Below are 17,840 nucleotides of genomic sequence, written 5' to 3' on the forward strand. Positions count from 1 at the left end.
AAGATGGCATCACCAACTCAGTATTTAAACATTGGATTGCGCCAGGTTTTAGTGTGGTTGCCACAAAATATGTAAAGACATGTGTGATATGTGGGACAAATAACCCTGGCAACACTGTGCCAGTACCAGGCAAAGTTACACCAAAAGCCTGGTACCCATTTCAGAGATTGCAAATAGATTATATACAGTTACCAAAGTGTGGCACATATGAATATGTTTTGGTTTGTATTGACCTATTTTCGGGGTGGGTGGAGGCCTATCCAGTGGCCAAAGCAACAGCTAAAAATACGGCCAAGAAATTGCTAGCTGAAGTGGTATGTAGATATGGGGTTCCAGAGGTTAGAGTCTGATCGAGGGACACATTTTACAGGAGACATAATGCAAGCTAGTATGGCAGGAATGGGCATTACACTGGCCTTTCACATGCCATACCACCCCCAGAGTAGTGGAAAAGTGGAAAGAATGAATGGAACACTCAAGTTAAAAATTCAGAAAGCAATGAGGGAAACAGGTAAAACCTGGGTAGAGTGTCTACCTTTAGCCCTTTACTCTGTAAGAGTGACCCCCAGCAAAAAGACTAAGCTAAGCCCTTATGAAATATTGTTTGGAGGACCTCCTAAAACAGGGTGCTACTTTCCACAACAGATGGAACAGAACTATGGGGATATGGTGACTTATATGGGAGAGTTACAAAGACAATTAACTAAAGTGCATGGTCTAGTGTTCTCTTCTATTCCAGATCCAGATAGCCTATCTGGTACCCATTCTTTGGAGCCAGGAGATTACGTCTTCATAAAAAGGCACGTCAGAAGGGCCTTGGAACCCAGATTTGAGGGTCCATATCAAGTGCTTCTAACTACACCTACCTCAGTGAAATTGGAAGGGAGGGATTCCTGGATACACGCAAGCCACTGTAAGAAGGCTACCACACCGGATTCCAAACCTGACCACTAGCTGAGGTAATATACAGGAATGACACCTGATATGTACAAAATGCAACACAAAGCCTACACATGTGTTTTGTTTTTCCATCACATGACTATAATACTGTCTGCGGCTCCAGGGCTATTGCAAGAAAATGTGACAGTTTGCACAGGTAAAGGTTACATACACCAAGAACTACCAGAAAACAATATGACTATATGCGAATGGAACATTATAGATCTCTCAAGCATAGGGAGAAATGTAACTGCAGATACATGTTTTAAAAGCTATTTGAGAGATGGCACTTGGGACATGGAAGACACAATAGAAAATAAAACTGGAGCTCAGGAATTTGTCTGGCCATGTGACAAATTAAGTGTAAAAATAAAAGGTGTAAAGGTGTACAAAATTTTAGGAGATACACACACACACTTATATAATCTGGGCAGCAGAATTGAATAGTACTTTTGAGTTAAAAGGTACCAATGAAACTCAATGTTGTGAGCAGCCTTTTCTAAAATGGCTAGAAAGTTATGAGGCAAAGAATCAAATAGATCAGTGTGGAATTAGAACTGATACTATAAAGTATAACCAAACCAATAATGCTACAAACTATCAAGATAAAGTGATAGTTTGTGCCAATAATACACAGATGCAAGATTCCACATTAGGGTTAAGGCTTAAATTTTATATCTTGCAATTACAGCCTAAGGTGGTAACAAACACAATTGTAAGGGTCCCATCTACATGTCTAATGATGGGAATAAGAAAACAAAGAACAATAATGAGGTGAAACATTACTTTCGCGGCAGATAGTCAGAAAAAGTGCAAGCGGGAGTAGTACGACACCTTGTTAGGAGCTACAGGGACAGGATTAGGCATAATGAATACAATAGACACTGAGGTCATAGACACGAAACTTAGCAAAACAGGAGCAGATCTCAGTAAAATAGTTCATATGCAAGCTGATTGGATGCCCACAGTCTTCAACCCTTTGACTAAAAACATACAGTGGGATAAAGAGTTTTTGCAGATATACAACAGAACCATACTCAATAGCTGGAGTACACAAGTAAACATTACGAAATTTGTAAATTGGACCCAGTGTACGTTGCAATATTTGTATCAAAATCAGCAGAAGGATATTGCACAAACAAAGCTTATGACTGGAAACATATTATTCTATAGAAAAATGTTTAATCTGACCAACCAAGAAAGGTTCAAGTTAGATGGAAGAAAAATAAGATGTGAAGGAACCTTCTGTGTAGGGATTCTAGAAACATATACAATAAAAACAAAAGTTCAAGTATGTAAATTTATTGTTATGCCCATGATTTTGCAGGATGGTAACCTATGGACACCTGCATTCAAGGGACATTATATTGATAACAAAAACAGGTCACATAATTTAGACCTCTGTGAGGACACGGACATGGGACCAGTATGCCCACAACAGACTTATCTTTGAACCATGTTTACTACAGCATGATACCAGCATTTGTATATGGACATTGCATCCAAAAGAAAAAGAATATGAGACATTAATAGAGGTGGCTCCTCAGATGGTTTGCCTCATCACATATGATGAAGCAATAACACAAACTTATGGACTAGCTTACCCGTTCTCAGGGTGCTTAATAAATGTAACACACTTACGATGGCAAGGGAAGTTGCTAATGTTCTATAAAGATAAAATGACACAGGTGAACAAAATGTTCATGTATAATGATTTAACATTACCTCAACAGACCTTAGATATAGGGATGATAGTGAGGGTAATTAATGAAACCAAGTTACTAAATGATCATCTTAAACAGGTAAATTATACCAATAATCATGCTAAAATGGTAACTATTATTGAAGGAAATAAGCTAAAAGGCATGGCTACCAAATTGAAGGAGGATTTGGAAAAGCATTGGTGGGATGTATTCACAGGTGCATCCCCCACAGTATCTGCTATGTTAAATATGCTGATACACCCAGTATTGATACTATGTATAATCATTTTACTACTCAGCTTACGGAATTGCTTTATTGCCTATAAAATGTTTTGTGCCCCCAGACCTTTTCAGCTATATTGATACCTTATCCTTACCTTCCTATTCAAACTATGCAGCACAAAAGGTGATTCCCCTTTTTGTGAAATAAGTGACTAAGACACTTGCCGAGCGCACTGCATATTTTTATATTTTTATGCCTCCTTTCGTCATACCTTAATAAGATGAATGTATGTGGATTATAAGACTTTGACTGAATGTATCTTTACCAGCGTCTAGGGTCCAGAAGGGATTCCATTCATTGAAGTAGGCAAAGTGCAGGTGTAATCCACAGACATAAAAAGACAGGTAGCATTTTAAAAGTATGATAAAAAGGAGGATCTGTGAAAGTCAATATGGTAAAAAGTACATATATTGATCAAACTTATAAAATGAAAGTTGTTTTTCTTTGTTTTTCTGAATATGATATTGACACAAGTTTTTTCTGTTTTATTCTTATGTGAATATGCTGAGCTATATGTCAAACAATCCAGATATCAGAAAGGAACATCTGTTTGACAATACGCCCAGAGCCCGTGGTGAAAACGAAGACAATGAACTGTCCTTGAAGATAAGCAATTACAGGCCTTGATATCTTGAGCAGTGACTAAACAAAAAAAGATGTATGGACTCTTTCTGCTGATACTATGTCAAATTAATTTCTGAGACCATGCAATAATTTCTAGATAACGAATGTGCCTGCAAACACACTTTTCATGTATAAATAAAGCATTCTGACTATAGGGCAGTCAGAATTGATTCTCATTCAGCCCTGCAAAGACTGAGTGTGTCTCTTTTCTATCGATCGATAACCCATTTGTTGCACAGGTACCAGAGCTAATAAGTTACACTATTGGGGTGTAACTCTGACATATTTCTTTACAGAAATGCAAGACTCGAGCTCCTACAATCTATCTAGCATGCAGCGGCTAGATTGATTTTCCTTGCAAATCATTTTTCGGGTGTCAGTCTCTACATTGGTTGCCTGTTTTTCAAAGAATTCAATATAAAATTCTTTTACTAACATACGAGGCCATCAACAAAATTGCACTAACATACATCTCCTCACTTGTCTCGAAATATTTCCCAACTCGACAACTCCGTTCTGCACAAAATTTGCGTCTCTCTACACAGCCAACACAAGCCTACAACCCTCTGATCACAAAGTTGTGTGACTGAGCATACAGGCCACTGAATACTTTGTAACCTTTGCATTATAGCTGGACAAATATTCAATATGATGTAGCACTTACCCTTGCATATCAAACCATTGTCCCATAGATTGTAAGCTTGTGAGTAGGGCCCTCTTACCTCTCTGTATGTACCTATTACCAAGTATTGTTTTATTAGTTTGCTCCCAATTATAAAGCACTAATGACTCTGCTGGCACTGTATAAAGAAATGATGACGAAATGGTGTGGTAAACATCATCGGAGATGCAGCTTACCCTTTGCGGCGATAGTTGATGAAGGGCTTCACTAAAACAACATCAACTTTCTGCGCAACAAATTAGATTCACCCATACCCTCAGCTCTGCTCGGATGGTGGTAAAAAAATGGCTTTGGACGACTGAAAGGACATTGGTGGTGTTTATTGAAGCACAATGACATGGATACCAAACTTGTGCTCCATGTAGTTGCTGCTTGCTGTTTTTTTACACAATATTTGTTAAATACAGAAAGAGCAGTTTCTACCAGAGACGAACCTACAGGACTCTGGACTATATGTGCTGTCTGTGGATTCTGCAACTTATGAGGGAGAACGTACAAATACCTCTGCAGAACTCATTCGTACCACCATCACCACCAATCTCTCATCAATAATTGAGTAGAGCGGACAAAGGGTTACCTGAACAAAATATTTTTATTCAAAGTGTAAAATACTTTTGTAACGGGTAATTATTACTTCATATCTACCAATATAAATCAAAAAGTGCATGTGTTTTCACAAAGGTCTGTATATTATGTAATTTACAAAAAAAAACAAAAACACAAATATACAGTTTAGACACACATGTGCCAATGCAGCAAGATCAAACTTTTTAAAGTGCTTACAATATAAACATTTCAAACATAAAAAACATTTTAAATATTGTTGCCTTAAATACAGCAAACATTATAACTGTACTGTACATACTTTCATTACCTATAACTGACAATGTTTTGTGGAGTACCAGGTACTCAGGGTTATGTGTAGTAGACAGATACTCAGGGTAATGGGATGTAACCAGGCTCTCAGGGATATGTGGAGCCATTTGTTGAGGATGATGTGGGGTGTTTAGTGGTGTACCCGAGTTAGAGGGAAACATTTATTGCCCTATGTTTAATAAAGAGTAAGGTCCCTCAACGTGGTATGGAGGTTGTGATTTAGGTTGTGCAGGTCCTTGCAGTCTTGGCATCAGGCGATCTAGGTAAGCCATCATAAATTTGCAGCTTTCCTTCAGAATCCACTCTTGCATACCCATTATTTGGGCAATGAAATAGTCTAAGATTGCACTCATTATCCATGAAGCGCTGCAGACATGCGTCTTGTTGGGCATAGCCATATCCATTTCTGTCCTCATGGCTTTTGTTGCTTGTTCCAACTTATTTAGCTTCTTCCTTTTTTATGAACATTGTAAAACTACAAATGGGAAAAAGAAAGAAAACACATTAGGGCCAGCGAGAATGAATATTGCTGCAAAATTAAATAGCTGTGTTGTAAGCCGATATGTGCTTGAGGCCTCATCCCTCCTGCAAACTAACTTTACACTACAACATATACGTGTTCATGTTTTAATATGTTTTTACGTTTCGTTTTGTTTATTTTTTAGTTTGGGGCTAAAAGTAACATACTCCAATTATTGCAAGTCGCTAGAAATAGGTGACTTTGCAGTGAAAATTTAAAGCGGCGATGGCTTGTAAAGGCAAGTTTGCCTTTACAAGCCATCGCCGCTTTAAAATTTTACTGCAAAGCCACCGATTTCCGGCGACTTGCACAAATAGGAGGATGATACATTTACCCCTAGTAATGTTAAACTTTCATATATTTTTTTCATCTACTTTAAAAAAATTTAAATGAATAAACTTACTGTTTGAACATAACGTCGGGGTCTGTGTCAATGGCGAAGGTTGTGTCGCTGGCAAAGGTTAGGAGTTTGCCAATTACCCTGCTGACATATTCATGGTTTCTTCGTTCACATTTGAACACTCCAAATCAGCATGTTCTTCCAGTGAATCATCGCTAATCATCAGTGAGAGCACGCTTGACTGATTGCTTTCAGCTGATGGACAGTGCTATGGGATTTGCCAGAGCAGAGTTGCCAAACGTTACATTGGTCATAAAATGGCCAATCCATACGGGCAGCACCACTCTCTCCGGTTGTGGTCATGCAGTTTGGAGTATTGTTTTCGAAGTGACTAATTTATTTTCACCTGCTGCTGGCTGCTCTTTATCCCACGCTCTGTTAGTATTTTTGTTATCTTATAGTACACTGTTGGATCCTTCACAGTACCTGTGATGTTTTTTTATTTCCTCCTCACCAGCAGCTCACACACCTCTTGCTCTAGCCAGTGTGCCATGCTTTCTCCTCTCTCTCTTCTCTGCAGCATTAAAATGATGTCATCCTCCAGCATCCCTAGTCCTCCCAATCAGTTTCTTTCTGTGGAAAACCCAGGTCCCACCGTTCACACTGCTGGCCACCCGGGACTGATAGGGGAATAACCCTGCAAAATCCAGAGCCTGATTCATTAAGGAAAGCAAAGCAAAAAATATGAATGGAAAGGGGAAATAAATTTAAAATGTGGGGACAGATTTACAGTTGGGGAAGGGCATGTCCTAGATAAATTTTAAATTTCAGTGTAAAAATAAAGCTTTTCAAGTTATTTGTGTGCTACATGGAAAAACATTGCATTGTAACATGATTTTGTCCGCGTTACAGTGGGTGCCAGATAGCAGATGATTTTAACCAGGCAGAACACACAACAAATAAAGAGTGGGAAGGACACTGCTGGAAATGTGTGTAAATAATTATATTTAAAATATATTTAAAGTATAATCAATGTGTTGGGTCATAATAAGATAGAGGATCTGGGTTTAATAGATCTTTCTGCCTGTCAGAAGCACCCATTGACAACAATCTTTTCTAAGAATGGTTTCCCCAAGTGTCTAGTTATGAGGAATATGGCAATACAGAGGGTTTTGGCTATATCCAAGAATGCTGAGGGAGTAGACGCAAGTCAACGTACAGTCTACATTTGTAGCATTCTAGGTAGGAGACAAATACAGTCTACATTAGTAGCAGTAAAAACTGTTGTGCCATAAAATCTGCTCTACTGACATCCAAGTAAAACTCCTTCTTTTCCAATAGGAAAACATGGGGGGGGGGCATGTGGCACAGCAGAATAGAAAAATGGCATGTGGCAGCATCTTAAAAGGCTGAATGGACAACTAGTAAAAGAAGTGAAAATCAAATATATATGTGTTAAATAAAATCATAATAAAAATATAACCGACAACAATAAAGCCACAGATGGCAAAATAATAAGGGCATCTTTTAACCATTTGATTACCAGATGCATTTACTTTATATTTTTTAGAATAAAATAGAAAATTATGAAACAAAAATAAGAGAATGCAGAACTTAATAATGATCATTATCAACATTTATTTAAACAGACCAGCAAATATCACAGTGCTTTACAATTGGGAACAAACACTAATATTAAACCAATAATGGGTAATACAGACAAACAGAGGAAAGAGAGTCCATCTCGCAAGCTTACAATATATAGGACAATGGCAGTCTGATACATTAGTTCAAGTTTCATAAATTGCATATTGGTCCGGCCAGAATGCAGAGTTAAAAAGTGCATAGTGGGCCATACGATCAAGTCACACGACAATGCTGGTCAGGGACTTAGAGGGCTGTAGTCTTATATGAATTCATGAAAGGGTGGTGACACAGGATGGATCGCCTATGCCAACCTGTCTGTTGTGTTGCTGGGGAACGGCTGGGCTTGCCTTGCCACCGACCCCTTTCTTAATCCTACATAGGCCCCTACTGTCGCAGTAGGAAGAGCCTGCTGCCACCATTAGGCTTCTACATTGGCACCTAGACTGGCTTCCTTCTGAGAAAATATCGCAGCTAGTGTACCCCACTTGCTGGTACCCCTAACCTCTTGCCTTCAGATCAGGGTTGGTGTGTATAGTTCCCCTGACCTATCAAACTGGCCAGAGCTGCAGGTAGCGGACAAAGCGTTAGTACTGGAAAGCTGGGTCCAAACCTCAGAAACAGCCGGAAATGGATTAGAGATAAGTCTAATCTGCAGATAACAGGAGTTTCAGCATGGAAGAAGTTGTCAAGTAGGTTTATGAAGCAAGTGATGTTTATTTAACTCCAGTAGTCCTAACAAGGACAGTTCACACTGGTTGAAGGTACCAGTGATCAAGAGGACAGAAGAAACAATAATGATACATTTCAGTAAAAACCACCTCTGTTTTATACAGTTTTGAACAAAGTCTAACATGAAGTTTGAGTTATTTTTAGTATCAGGATGCAATATGTTTCACCCAACACGGATGTACATGCAATTTATGCAAGATGTACACATATCTGTGATATCCTACATCACGTGCTGTTTACATTGCTAGGTTTTCTATCTGTCTAACAAGACCTGCACACAGGTCACGATTCCCTGTTGTGTATTCAAGGGTTGGTGAATCACATTGAATAGAATTATTTAGTGTTTCCTGCTAACAGCAAAACAGACTCCCACACCACATATGACTAATTGGAGATTTCCTCTACCAAAGTAACAAAAACCCAGACAAGACATAGCCGTACAAAACACATCCCAATATAAGACAAGTGCATTTGCAATTTTATACATTGGTGCCCGCACCAATTGAAATATATTTCTACAATAAATTATTTCAACATGATCCAGCCACAAATAAGTGATATATACACACACATATATTATAAGGCCAGGTCTGTGAACAGATCTCACTGACTGTTGTATAGCATTCTTGGCTTTTTACCTATACTTGTAAAACAATCTGTATTTACATATAACTCTCTGAAAAGTAAATTGAGATGGAAAAGGAAATAAAGGTGAAGATAGGGATGTAAGAGAAATAGGAGATGATGTGCAAGTGGAAGGAATGGTGAGGGATCTCAAAGGAACTTAATTTACCAAAGAAACACACATGTACTAGACTCAAATGTGAAGTAAGGACAAACAGAAAAATACATGAGCAGTGTATATATAAAAGACTTAAGATGTAATATTTTATTTGCATGATAAAGTTTATGTCCGCATGACCTTACCTACATAAAGGAATCTGCATGACAGGCATAAGTGGCACAGGACCACTCCTACGCACTAGCTCCCGTCTTTCCTTTGCACACACTCTCTCATGAAACGGCTTCCCACTTCCCTTCTTCTTGCTTCTCTCGTCTTTCTCTTTCGTTAACTTATCCTGATCATTGACATCTTCGAGACAGCTTTTGGAGGAGTCTTTCTGCTGAGTGTAAGGGGGATGGTGGGCCTCACAATATGCAGTTTTACGCACAGTGAAGGTGGTGCCATTCAGTCCAGTCTCACGTAGTGGTTCCACCTTCATAAATAACCCAGCCATCTGAGCACACGTTACATGAAACGCTGTATAACAGTTTACCTTGTGACACTGAATTGATGCTCCATGTCCTTTTTGTTTACAAATGTAACATGTCAGCCTCCACCGAGCAGGTGGTATATTATCCACACCTTCAACAGGCTCCAGAAATACAGTGTTAGCAAAGCATACCTCTGGAATCCAGATTGCACATACTACATGTGCCCATCTTCCATCACTTGTCTGTTTAAAAGCACCACCCTGGTTAGGGCAAAGCACACAACTGACAGGTTTTGACAGTGACTGCAGGCAGCAGCGGCAGAGCCACTGTCCTTCAGGGATGTACGGTACTCCATAACACTCTTGGTGAACTGCAAGGTTGCATATATCACAAAATAAAATGGCATTACTATTTTGGCATTCATCATCCAGGCATACACAACAGAATGCATTTTCATCAATAGATGAATGAGTCATACCAATGCGCCGATTTTGAAAATAAGACTCCTTCTCCAATCTGTCCAACAACAGTTCGAAGGTGTCGGCAGATACCATAGAAAAACCATCGTTGCAACGTTTTTCGTTGATTATCTCCAGCCATGCTAAATCTATTTCATCAAGATCATACTCAACATCCTTATCAATCTCTTCCAATGGGCGCTCAATATAGCAGTAAAGGGTGTCGGACAAAATAGGGGTCTCTTGTGTATTTTCCCAACAAACTTGATCCACTACTCTGAATAAAGGTTGTGGTAGCTGTTGAAGAGTAGTACTAATATGTTTTGGGCAAAGTTCACGCTTTTTACCTTTTGTGGAGGTCTTACGACAGTTGGTAGAGGAAGGCAGCTCACTATTCTCCTTGTTGCTGTTACATTCAGTTATGTCTTGAGCCGTGAGCTCATCCTCTGAGACAATACAAAGGGGGTCAAAGATACTTATTCTGTGAAGACGACCTTCTATCTCAACATCTACCATGCGTTGTGCTTGGGCATATGTCAGGGTCTCTCGGGTCAGGGAACATGAAAACCCGCAAGGAGAGGAAGATTGCTGTCCATCAAAACCTTGATGTGATTTGCGGCGTGGTTTTCTCATGTCCATGGAAAATAGGTTCTGTATAAGAAAAAATCATGTAAATAAGAGTGAATTAAAAATTGTAGCAACACTGGTATCTTGAAAACATGTAATGCCATATGATTTACCTTTAAATAACCAGAACACCTGTATACTCTGAAACACTACTGAACTATTGAAAGGGGAAAAACGGGGGCAATTGACAAGAGCACAATTCAGCAACATACACTATAAACACTAATATGGAATCTCTATTTTGGCAATAAAGTATATCCAGCTATATAAAATGCATATGCAAAATATTATACGTATAATTTCAAAGTTTGGCACTATTATCTATTCTACACCAACAATAATTATTCTGTTCCATCCTTCAATAGCTATATTAACACCAATATTAAACACCCAGTATTTGTAATAAACAAAATTGTGAAAATCTTTAATGCAAACTGTTGTGAAACACTGGCAACCAAGAAGTTACATAATCACATATATATAACATAACAAAAATAAAAATAATTATCTGAGGATTTTTACATGAAAAAGAGAATATCACATTTACTTTCCAGAACAACAGTTTATATTCTCTCGGAAGTATCAATGGTATTCAGATCATTAAAAAAAAAAAAAACAGTAGTACTGCTTCACGCCGACCTTGCTAGTAGTTAGATCTGTTGTCAGTAATAGAGACTTTTCCCTTTTATCCATTAAATAAAGGCGTTTGCACACATAAGCTAAAACAGCAATAAAGGAGCATGTCATAAAAGAATATATGAAAAAGCTCTTTACAAAATGCAAAGGAAAAAGCTACAGTAAACAGATATGGGTGCAGAAAGACGACAGTGACACATACGCGACAGAAGGTAATAAGAAATTGTAATTTACTTGTTATGGTGCACTGGATCCGTTATAATTGGAAGGAGCTAGTATAGATTAAGCTATATGGTAAAAAAAATTAACAACGGAGATTATAAGCGAGTTACAAAGATTATACGAGGTCCAAATATAGAAACAGCATCTATATAACTGGGCAATTAACACTGCTGGGTACGCAGTAGGGGACCAGCGAAGGTAGAGTAACAGTTAGGACATAAGGGAGTGAGGATATAGAGAGTGAGAGACGCTGTAGAATAAAAGTGGCAGACAGCGAACACAGGAAGGGATAAAAACTTCGGCCAGTAGCCACTTTTCCGCTTCCGGAGCACTGAAAGCTGACGAAAACACAAAGATACCACTTGCCATAATGTGACGTTTCAATTCCCACCCACTGCTGACTGTTGCATGTAAGTGACAGCTCAGGAGAGCGATGACACTACTACGTCACTAATGTCTTGCTTTAGTGGTCTCTTCTTTACTGCAGTGCTTTCTTTATCCATAGGATTTCTCAGCAACATAGCATCTATGGGGCCAATTTATTAGGGCTTAAACCATGCGGAATAGGCTTAAATTGCATGCTTTTTAGGCATTTTTAAGTAAATTGCTATTTAACAAAAGCCTAATTCTTTAGTACCCATAATTCTCAATGGGGGTTGGGGTGTAGCAAATTGCATAATTTTGGCCCCATGACACAATGATGTGAAAGTGTTATTTTGCCTCCAGGAGTGTGGTCAAAATCACTTGCTCCATATTAAATCGCATTATAGAGGCTCCCATCCTGCCTGCTTCAAAAGAAAATGGCAGGATGCAGAAGAATGGCCTGTTCTCCAAAGAGACATACATGGAATTCTGGAGTCTCCCGGACATTTCGGGAGAGTAGGAAATTATGGGCTGACGCCATCTGAAGATAGCGGTGGGAATTCTGCCCCAATGGGAAGAGCAAAACAGCTATTGTGTGTACACATGAATCGGCATGCTGATTGGGACCTTCAGTCGATAAAATCATTAACAATATTGCACCGGGATAAATTTTATGTAGTGTGTACCCAGCCTGAGTTTCTTCTTGATTTGAAAATCTGTAATGACTTTTAAGACTAGAGTTGTAAAAGTTTCATAAATGTAATTGTCATGAATAGCCATCCCTAGCCACTTCATGATTTAATATTGAGAAATGTGATTTTGCTAAGCTGACGCCATCTTCTTGCCTTATAGCCATTTTGTTCTGTTATAGCTTAAAGACGGATTAGATGCACCTGTTTTGTAGGAGTAATTCATTATTTGCAAGGCTATTCTTATAACCTTGGACATAGCAAACAGGAGATAAGCCACCCCCCCCCCCCCCGACCTGGTGAGTATTCCTGTGTGATAATGAGAGAATGTAGTAACATCTGTTTAAAGGAAGCATGAGTGATTAAAACCTTTTGGGGCGTAGTTTTCTGTAATACGTGGTTTTTGCTATATAGATAGGGACTTGTAACTAATAAAGCAGAGCTTATTGTAAACGCAAACCATGCAGTGTATTTAATTCTCTCCAGCTAATGAACTCATGACTGATAAACTGACACAGGTGAACAATCTGAATTAGATTCGACAATATCTTATCATATATTTACACAGTCAAACAATATATCACCTCTATTTTGACAGGAAACCTCTCCTAACTACGTTTACCAGTCACATACCACACTCTGCGCACTCGTGACTTGGAAGCTTACTGTAAAAGAACACACATGATTCCAGCTTAACTCTCACACTCGCCTCTCTTTCAGGCTACAGATTTAGCTGGTCCCTTTCCCAACACAGACACACGCTTTCATACTTCTCTGCAACTGCCACCAGCTATGTATAAGGCCTGTAGCAAAGCTATGACTTAATTACCTAATTGCGCACACTCTGTTCTCCGGTACATAAACAGTTAACACTTCACACACTGATATCTGAACAGTTAACTCAGCCAATCTCTCTATTCTAAACAGGCAGTGAATTCATTTAGAACAATAAGGACATCACTTATTTTTAGATTTAATATGCAAAAAGTACAATGTTTACAGGTTATATAAAAAAAACAATTATACAATTGATATGACATACATAAGCAAAACAGATTTAAAATAAAGGGATTAAATTCAGATTATATTTTACAGACAAGTGGTATATTCTGCACCAAGGAAAATTGGCTTCAAGATGAACAATTTATCAATGACGATTGATTTCCCAAAAGAAAAAGAAAATGGATAGGGGGCGCTTGTAATAACACTTAACATTGGTTTTATTAAAATACATAAAATATGTAACATAAATGATTGTAAACATCAATACCACGGAGGATATACCACGGAAAATGAGATGTAACAATGGAATCTATATTCCTATCATGTGTATTGCTCTTAAAAGATCATCTTCAAATAGTGTTCACTTTCATCTCACACTAAGCATAGCTAATATCCAGACTTGCAGATTCAAAGCAGATGGTAGAATAGCAGATAATATAAACGGCATATGATGCATATATTTTTCTCGGCTGAATAAAGGTTCAGATGTAAGACACAATTGTTCGTGCATGTGTATCCAACCTGTAGATTAGCGACGGCACTGTAACAAATGCTTCTTCATATAACTATGTTCAGGTGTCACAATAATCATGCCCATATAGCGGTGTTAATATAGACTCACTTCGATACCTTATGCCAGCAACACAGTCCCGCTTATAGCTAAATGTTATTCAGGTCCGGTGGAATGAACCGTGATATATAACATCTATATCCAACGTACTGCATATAGTGACAGATATTCCCTCTTGAAAACCACAGCCTGTGTGGAGCTCACCATACCAATGTAGGAAAGATCATCTGTTCTTGCTTGCAGCTTAACGAGCCTTCTTACGGGGACTTCCGTAATGCTGTCTGTAGAGAAGCACGTGCCGGACTTAGTGTGCACTATTCGAAAACCCCGGGGTTATCTCACCGATGGTAGAAAAAACTTTCAGAATAAAAAAGGCTTCTTTATTATTCTGAAAGTTTTTTCTACCATCTGCATATAATGAGGTGCCCTAGATGCTGGGATGCAGGCTTAAATGTTTTGATCAAAATATGAACCAATACCTCATGTTTTCATTTTGCTAGACACACACAGATATGCAGTGTATGGATAAGTGCTGACAACTGTCTTTTTGTTTTGTATACAAATCATAATTGCAGTTCTTCATGTCCTTGAAACTTGCCAACAAAACTAAAGCTTAGTGTTTTTCAACACATACAGTATTTCTATTAATTTATGAATACAAAGTTACGTTCTTATCTCATTCTGAATATATGAGCGTTATACATCATAAGCTTATAGCAGTATAATGACATGCAGTGATTGTTTTGCACAGTGCTGGGAGAGGGGAGGGGGGGGGTTAGAAAATCACAGTTTGTCCCCTGAGTCAGGCTGCCTCTTACTAGGAGCAGTCATTTAAAAAAAAAAAAAAAATAGTCTATTTTTAGCATAGGGGACTGGGTCAGGCTAGGGTCACTAAGATAGTGAGCCCTGCTAGGCACTGGATTGGTTGAGGGGATTATCCTGTTGGAAGCTTGCCAATCCAGTGCTGGGCCCTGGGGGATTGGTGTTTTCCTCTATTGCACTTCCTCATTGGTGGTCTCTCACTCCTTTGTGTGCAGACACCAGAATAGACAGCCATTTATAGCTCCAGCATCTGCCCTTTTCTGTCCTGAGTCCTGTAAGGTACTTTTTAAAAGTTTGTCTTTTAATCTGTGTGGTTTCATTGGCTGTATTGCAGGCTCACTTTCTGTTCAGTTTTGTGTGCTGCTTGTCATATATTTTGTTTTTTGTTACACTGTTTATTTCACTGTGTTGTGTGTGTTTTGTCCCATTTGTTAACATGTCGGATAGAGGAAAATCCATGTGTGGTAGGACGGTTGATACTTCTATGTTGAGTTTCACCTGCTGCCTGTCACGTTAAGTTACCATCTGGTCAGTCAGGCGCACAGGCTCTGTGCGCAGCCTGTCGGCCCTCAGAGAGCATTCCGTGTGAAACAGATGCTTGTTCAGATACGGCAGAACCTGCCTGGGCTCGGTCTGTCTCCAATACGGTGGCTGAACTTGCTCAGTTGGTGCGGTCACAGGCTTTGGCCGCACCATCTTCTGATTCCGTTTCCTCTGTAGCGATTGACATGGGTTCTAGTTCGCTAAGTCAGGGTTTGACTATTTCTACCTCGGCAGAGTCTTTAGAACCAGCTTGGGTACAGAGACATGCATCTTCTGTACAGGGTTTGGTTTCGGTTTCTTCCTCTTTAGAGAGGATGTTGCATTCTGCTGCACCATCTTCCTCACATAAGCGTAAGAGGGTGGCGCCACCCCTTCAGGGAAATGAGCCAGATTCTGACTGTTGTTCCCAGGAGGAGGGTGAATTAGTGGTGGAATCTGATATGGAGGCTCCTTTGATGGTGAAGGAGGTTCATTATGATCGTCAGAGTGTGGAGGAATTAATTCAAGTCACTAATCAGCTAATCGGGTACTTGATTTTCCTGAGGAAGAGGTTCCTGGTGGTGCAGAGGCTTCTCTTTTTGCACGCTGGAAAAAGAGATCTTTCTCTTTCCCGGCTTCTTCCCAATTGAAAGATTTGTTGTCAGAGCCTTGGGGTTCCCTAGATAGGAAGTTCCAAGTATCTCGACGACTGCAGTCGTGCTATCCTTTTCCACCTGAAGTTCTTGCTAAATGGGAGACGCCTCCACGTGTGGATGCTGCTGTTGCAAGGTTAGCCAAGGTAACTACTATTCCTCTTCCTAAAGCAGCCACTCTTAAGGATGGTACAGACCGTAAGGTTGAAGCCGTCCTTAAGTCCATTTTCGTAGCAGCAGATGCCTCTTTGAGATCTGCTTTGGCATCTGCGTGGGTTAACAAAGCTGTAGAACGCTGGTCAGAACAGCTGTCTGAAGGTTTGTTGGCAGGCAGGCCGTCCTTTGAACTGCTTCCATTAGTGGCGCAAATTCAGAGGGCGACAGATTATTTAGGAGAGGCAGTTATAGATGCAGGACTGATTGGGGCATGCATTTTTGCCTCTGCAGTTTCAGCTTGTCACACTCTCTGGCTAAAGTCCTGGGAGGCTGATGTGGAGTCTAAAAAGACTCTTGAGACCATATATTTTTCTGGGGGTGTATTGTTTGGACCTCAGCTTGACTCCATAATCAGTCAAGCAACATGAGGAATTGTTAGTAACCCCTCCAGCCAGTGCAACAAACCCGGAGTCTGCTCTGAAAGTCTGGTGTTCACTGGAGCCCCTAGTGGTGGGGACAGACTTGGCTGCAGACAAACAGAGGGTCGTGAGATGTGCACTGACTGGGGAGAACCCAGCGATAGTGTATAGGAGCAAACATCAGAGTGAATCCAAGCAAGGGTCGAGGCCCGGTAGCAGACAGCGAAACCAGTAAACAAGCCGAGGTCACAGGCAAAACAGCAGCGTAAGAGTCCAGGCAATAGATCAGGGTCAGAAGCACAGGTTCAGAGTCCAGGAACAGGCAAGGGTCATACACGGGTAATCAATCAGAGGTAGAAACACCAACACAGGAACAAGGTAACAGGCAGCAGAACTGAAAACAGGACGCTATAACCGGCATTGAGGCTCAGATCTCACTGCCTTAAATAGTACTAGGAGCCAATCAGGACAGAGGAGGATAGGGCTGACAATCAGCCTCAGGAGGCAGCTAATTAATTACTAGCTAGAACTAGCATAGGTAATAACTAGGGATGTGCACCGGCGACTTTTGAGGTCTCGTGTTTTTTGTTTTGGATCCGGATTTTCTCGATGTTTTGGGTTCGGATTTGTTTCGCAAAACACCTGCCGAAAGGTTTTGGTTCGGATTTAAGGTTTTGGATTCGGATTTTTTTTTAAAAAAAACTAAAAAGTGTAAACATCAAGTTTGTGGGCTTATTTTCACTCCTACGCTATTATTAACCTCAATAACATTCAATAACAATAATTTCCACTAATTTTAAAGGCTATTCTGAACACCTAACACCTCACAATATTTTTTTTTTTTTAGTACAAAACGTTGCAACGAAGTATCTTTCTGGACTGCGTAGAGGAGTGTTCCCCACAATATAATTAAAAACCCATCAACTGGTCTGAATTACACCCAAAAATAGTATCTGGACTGCGTAGAGGACTGGCCACTGGCCACCACAATATAATATATAGAAAACCTTCAACAGGTCTGAATTACACCCAAAAATAGTATCTGGACTGCGTAGAGTAGTGGGCACTGGGCACCACAATAAAAAATATATAGAAAACCTTCAACAGGTCTGAATTACACCCAAAAATAGTATCTGGACTGC

The 17,840-nt window shown here is 39.7% G+C and overlaps 1 protein-coding gene across 5 annotated transcripts in view; it reads right to left on the reverse strand.

Annotated features, from left to right (window-relative positions):
- Nucleotides 1–11,815, reverse strand: part of BRPF3 (bromodomain and PHD finger containing 3) — a 170,605-nt gene extending 158,790 nt beyond the window's left edge. For 2 of the 5 annotated variants that reach the window (XM_075195656.1, XM_075195652.1), the window contains exons 1-3: nt 11,514–11,815; nt 11,283–11,362; nt 9,271–10,667 (exon numbers count right to left, since the gene is read on the reverse strand). In XM_075195656.1, the coding sequence (XP_075051757.1) occupies nt 9,271–10,667; nt 11,283–11,336 (1,451 nt within the window). In that variant the 5' untranslated portion in view covers nt 11,337–11,362; nt 11,514–11,815. The other 3 variants (XM_075195653.1, XM_075195654.1, XM_075195655.1) reach the window with 3 other exon arrangements.
- Nucleotides 11,816–17,840: the final 6,025 nt, after the last annotated feature.

Source organism: Mixophyes fleayi, chromosome 2 (assembly GCF_038048845.1).
Source record: "Mixophyes fleayi isolate aMixFle1 chromosome 2, aMixFle1.hap1, whole genome shotgun sequence".
NCBI classification, from domain to species: domain Eukaryota; kingdom Metazoa; phylum Chordata; class Amphibia; order Anura; family Limnodynastidae; genus Mixophyes; species Mixophyes fleayi.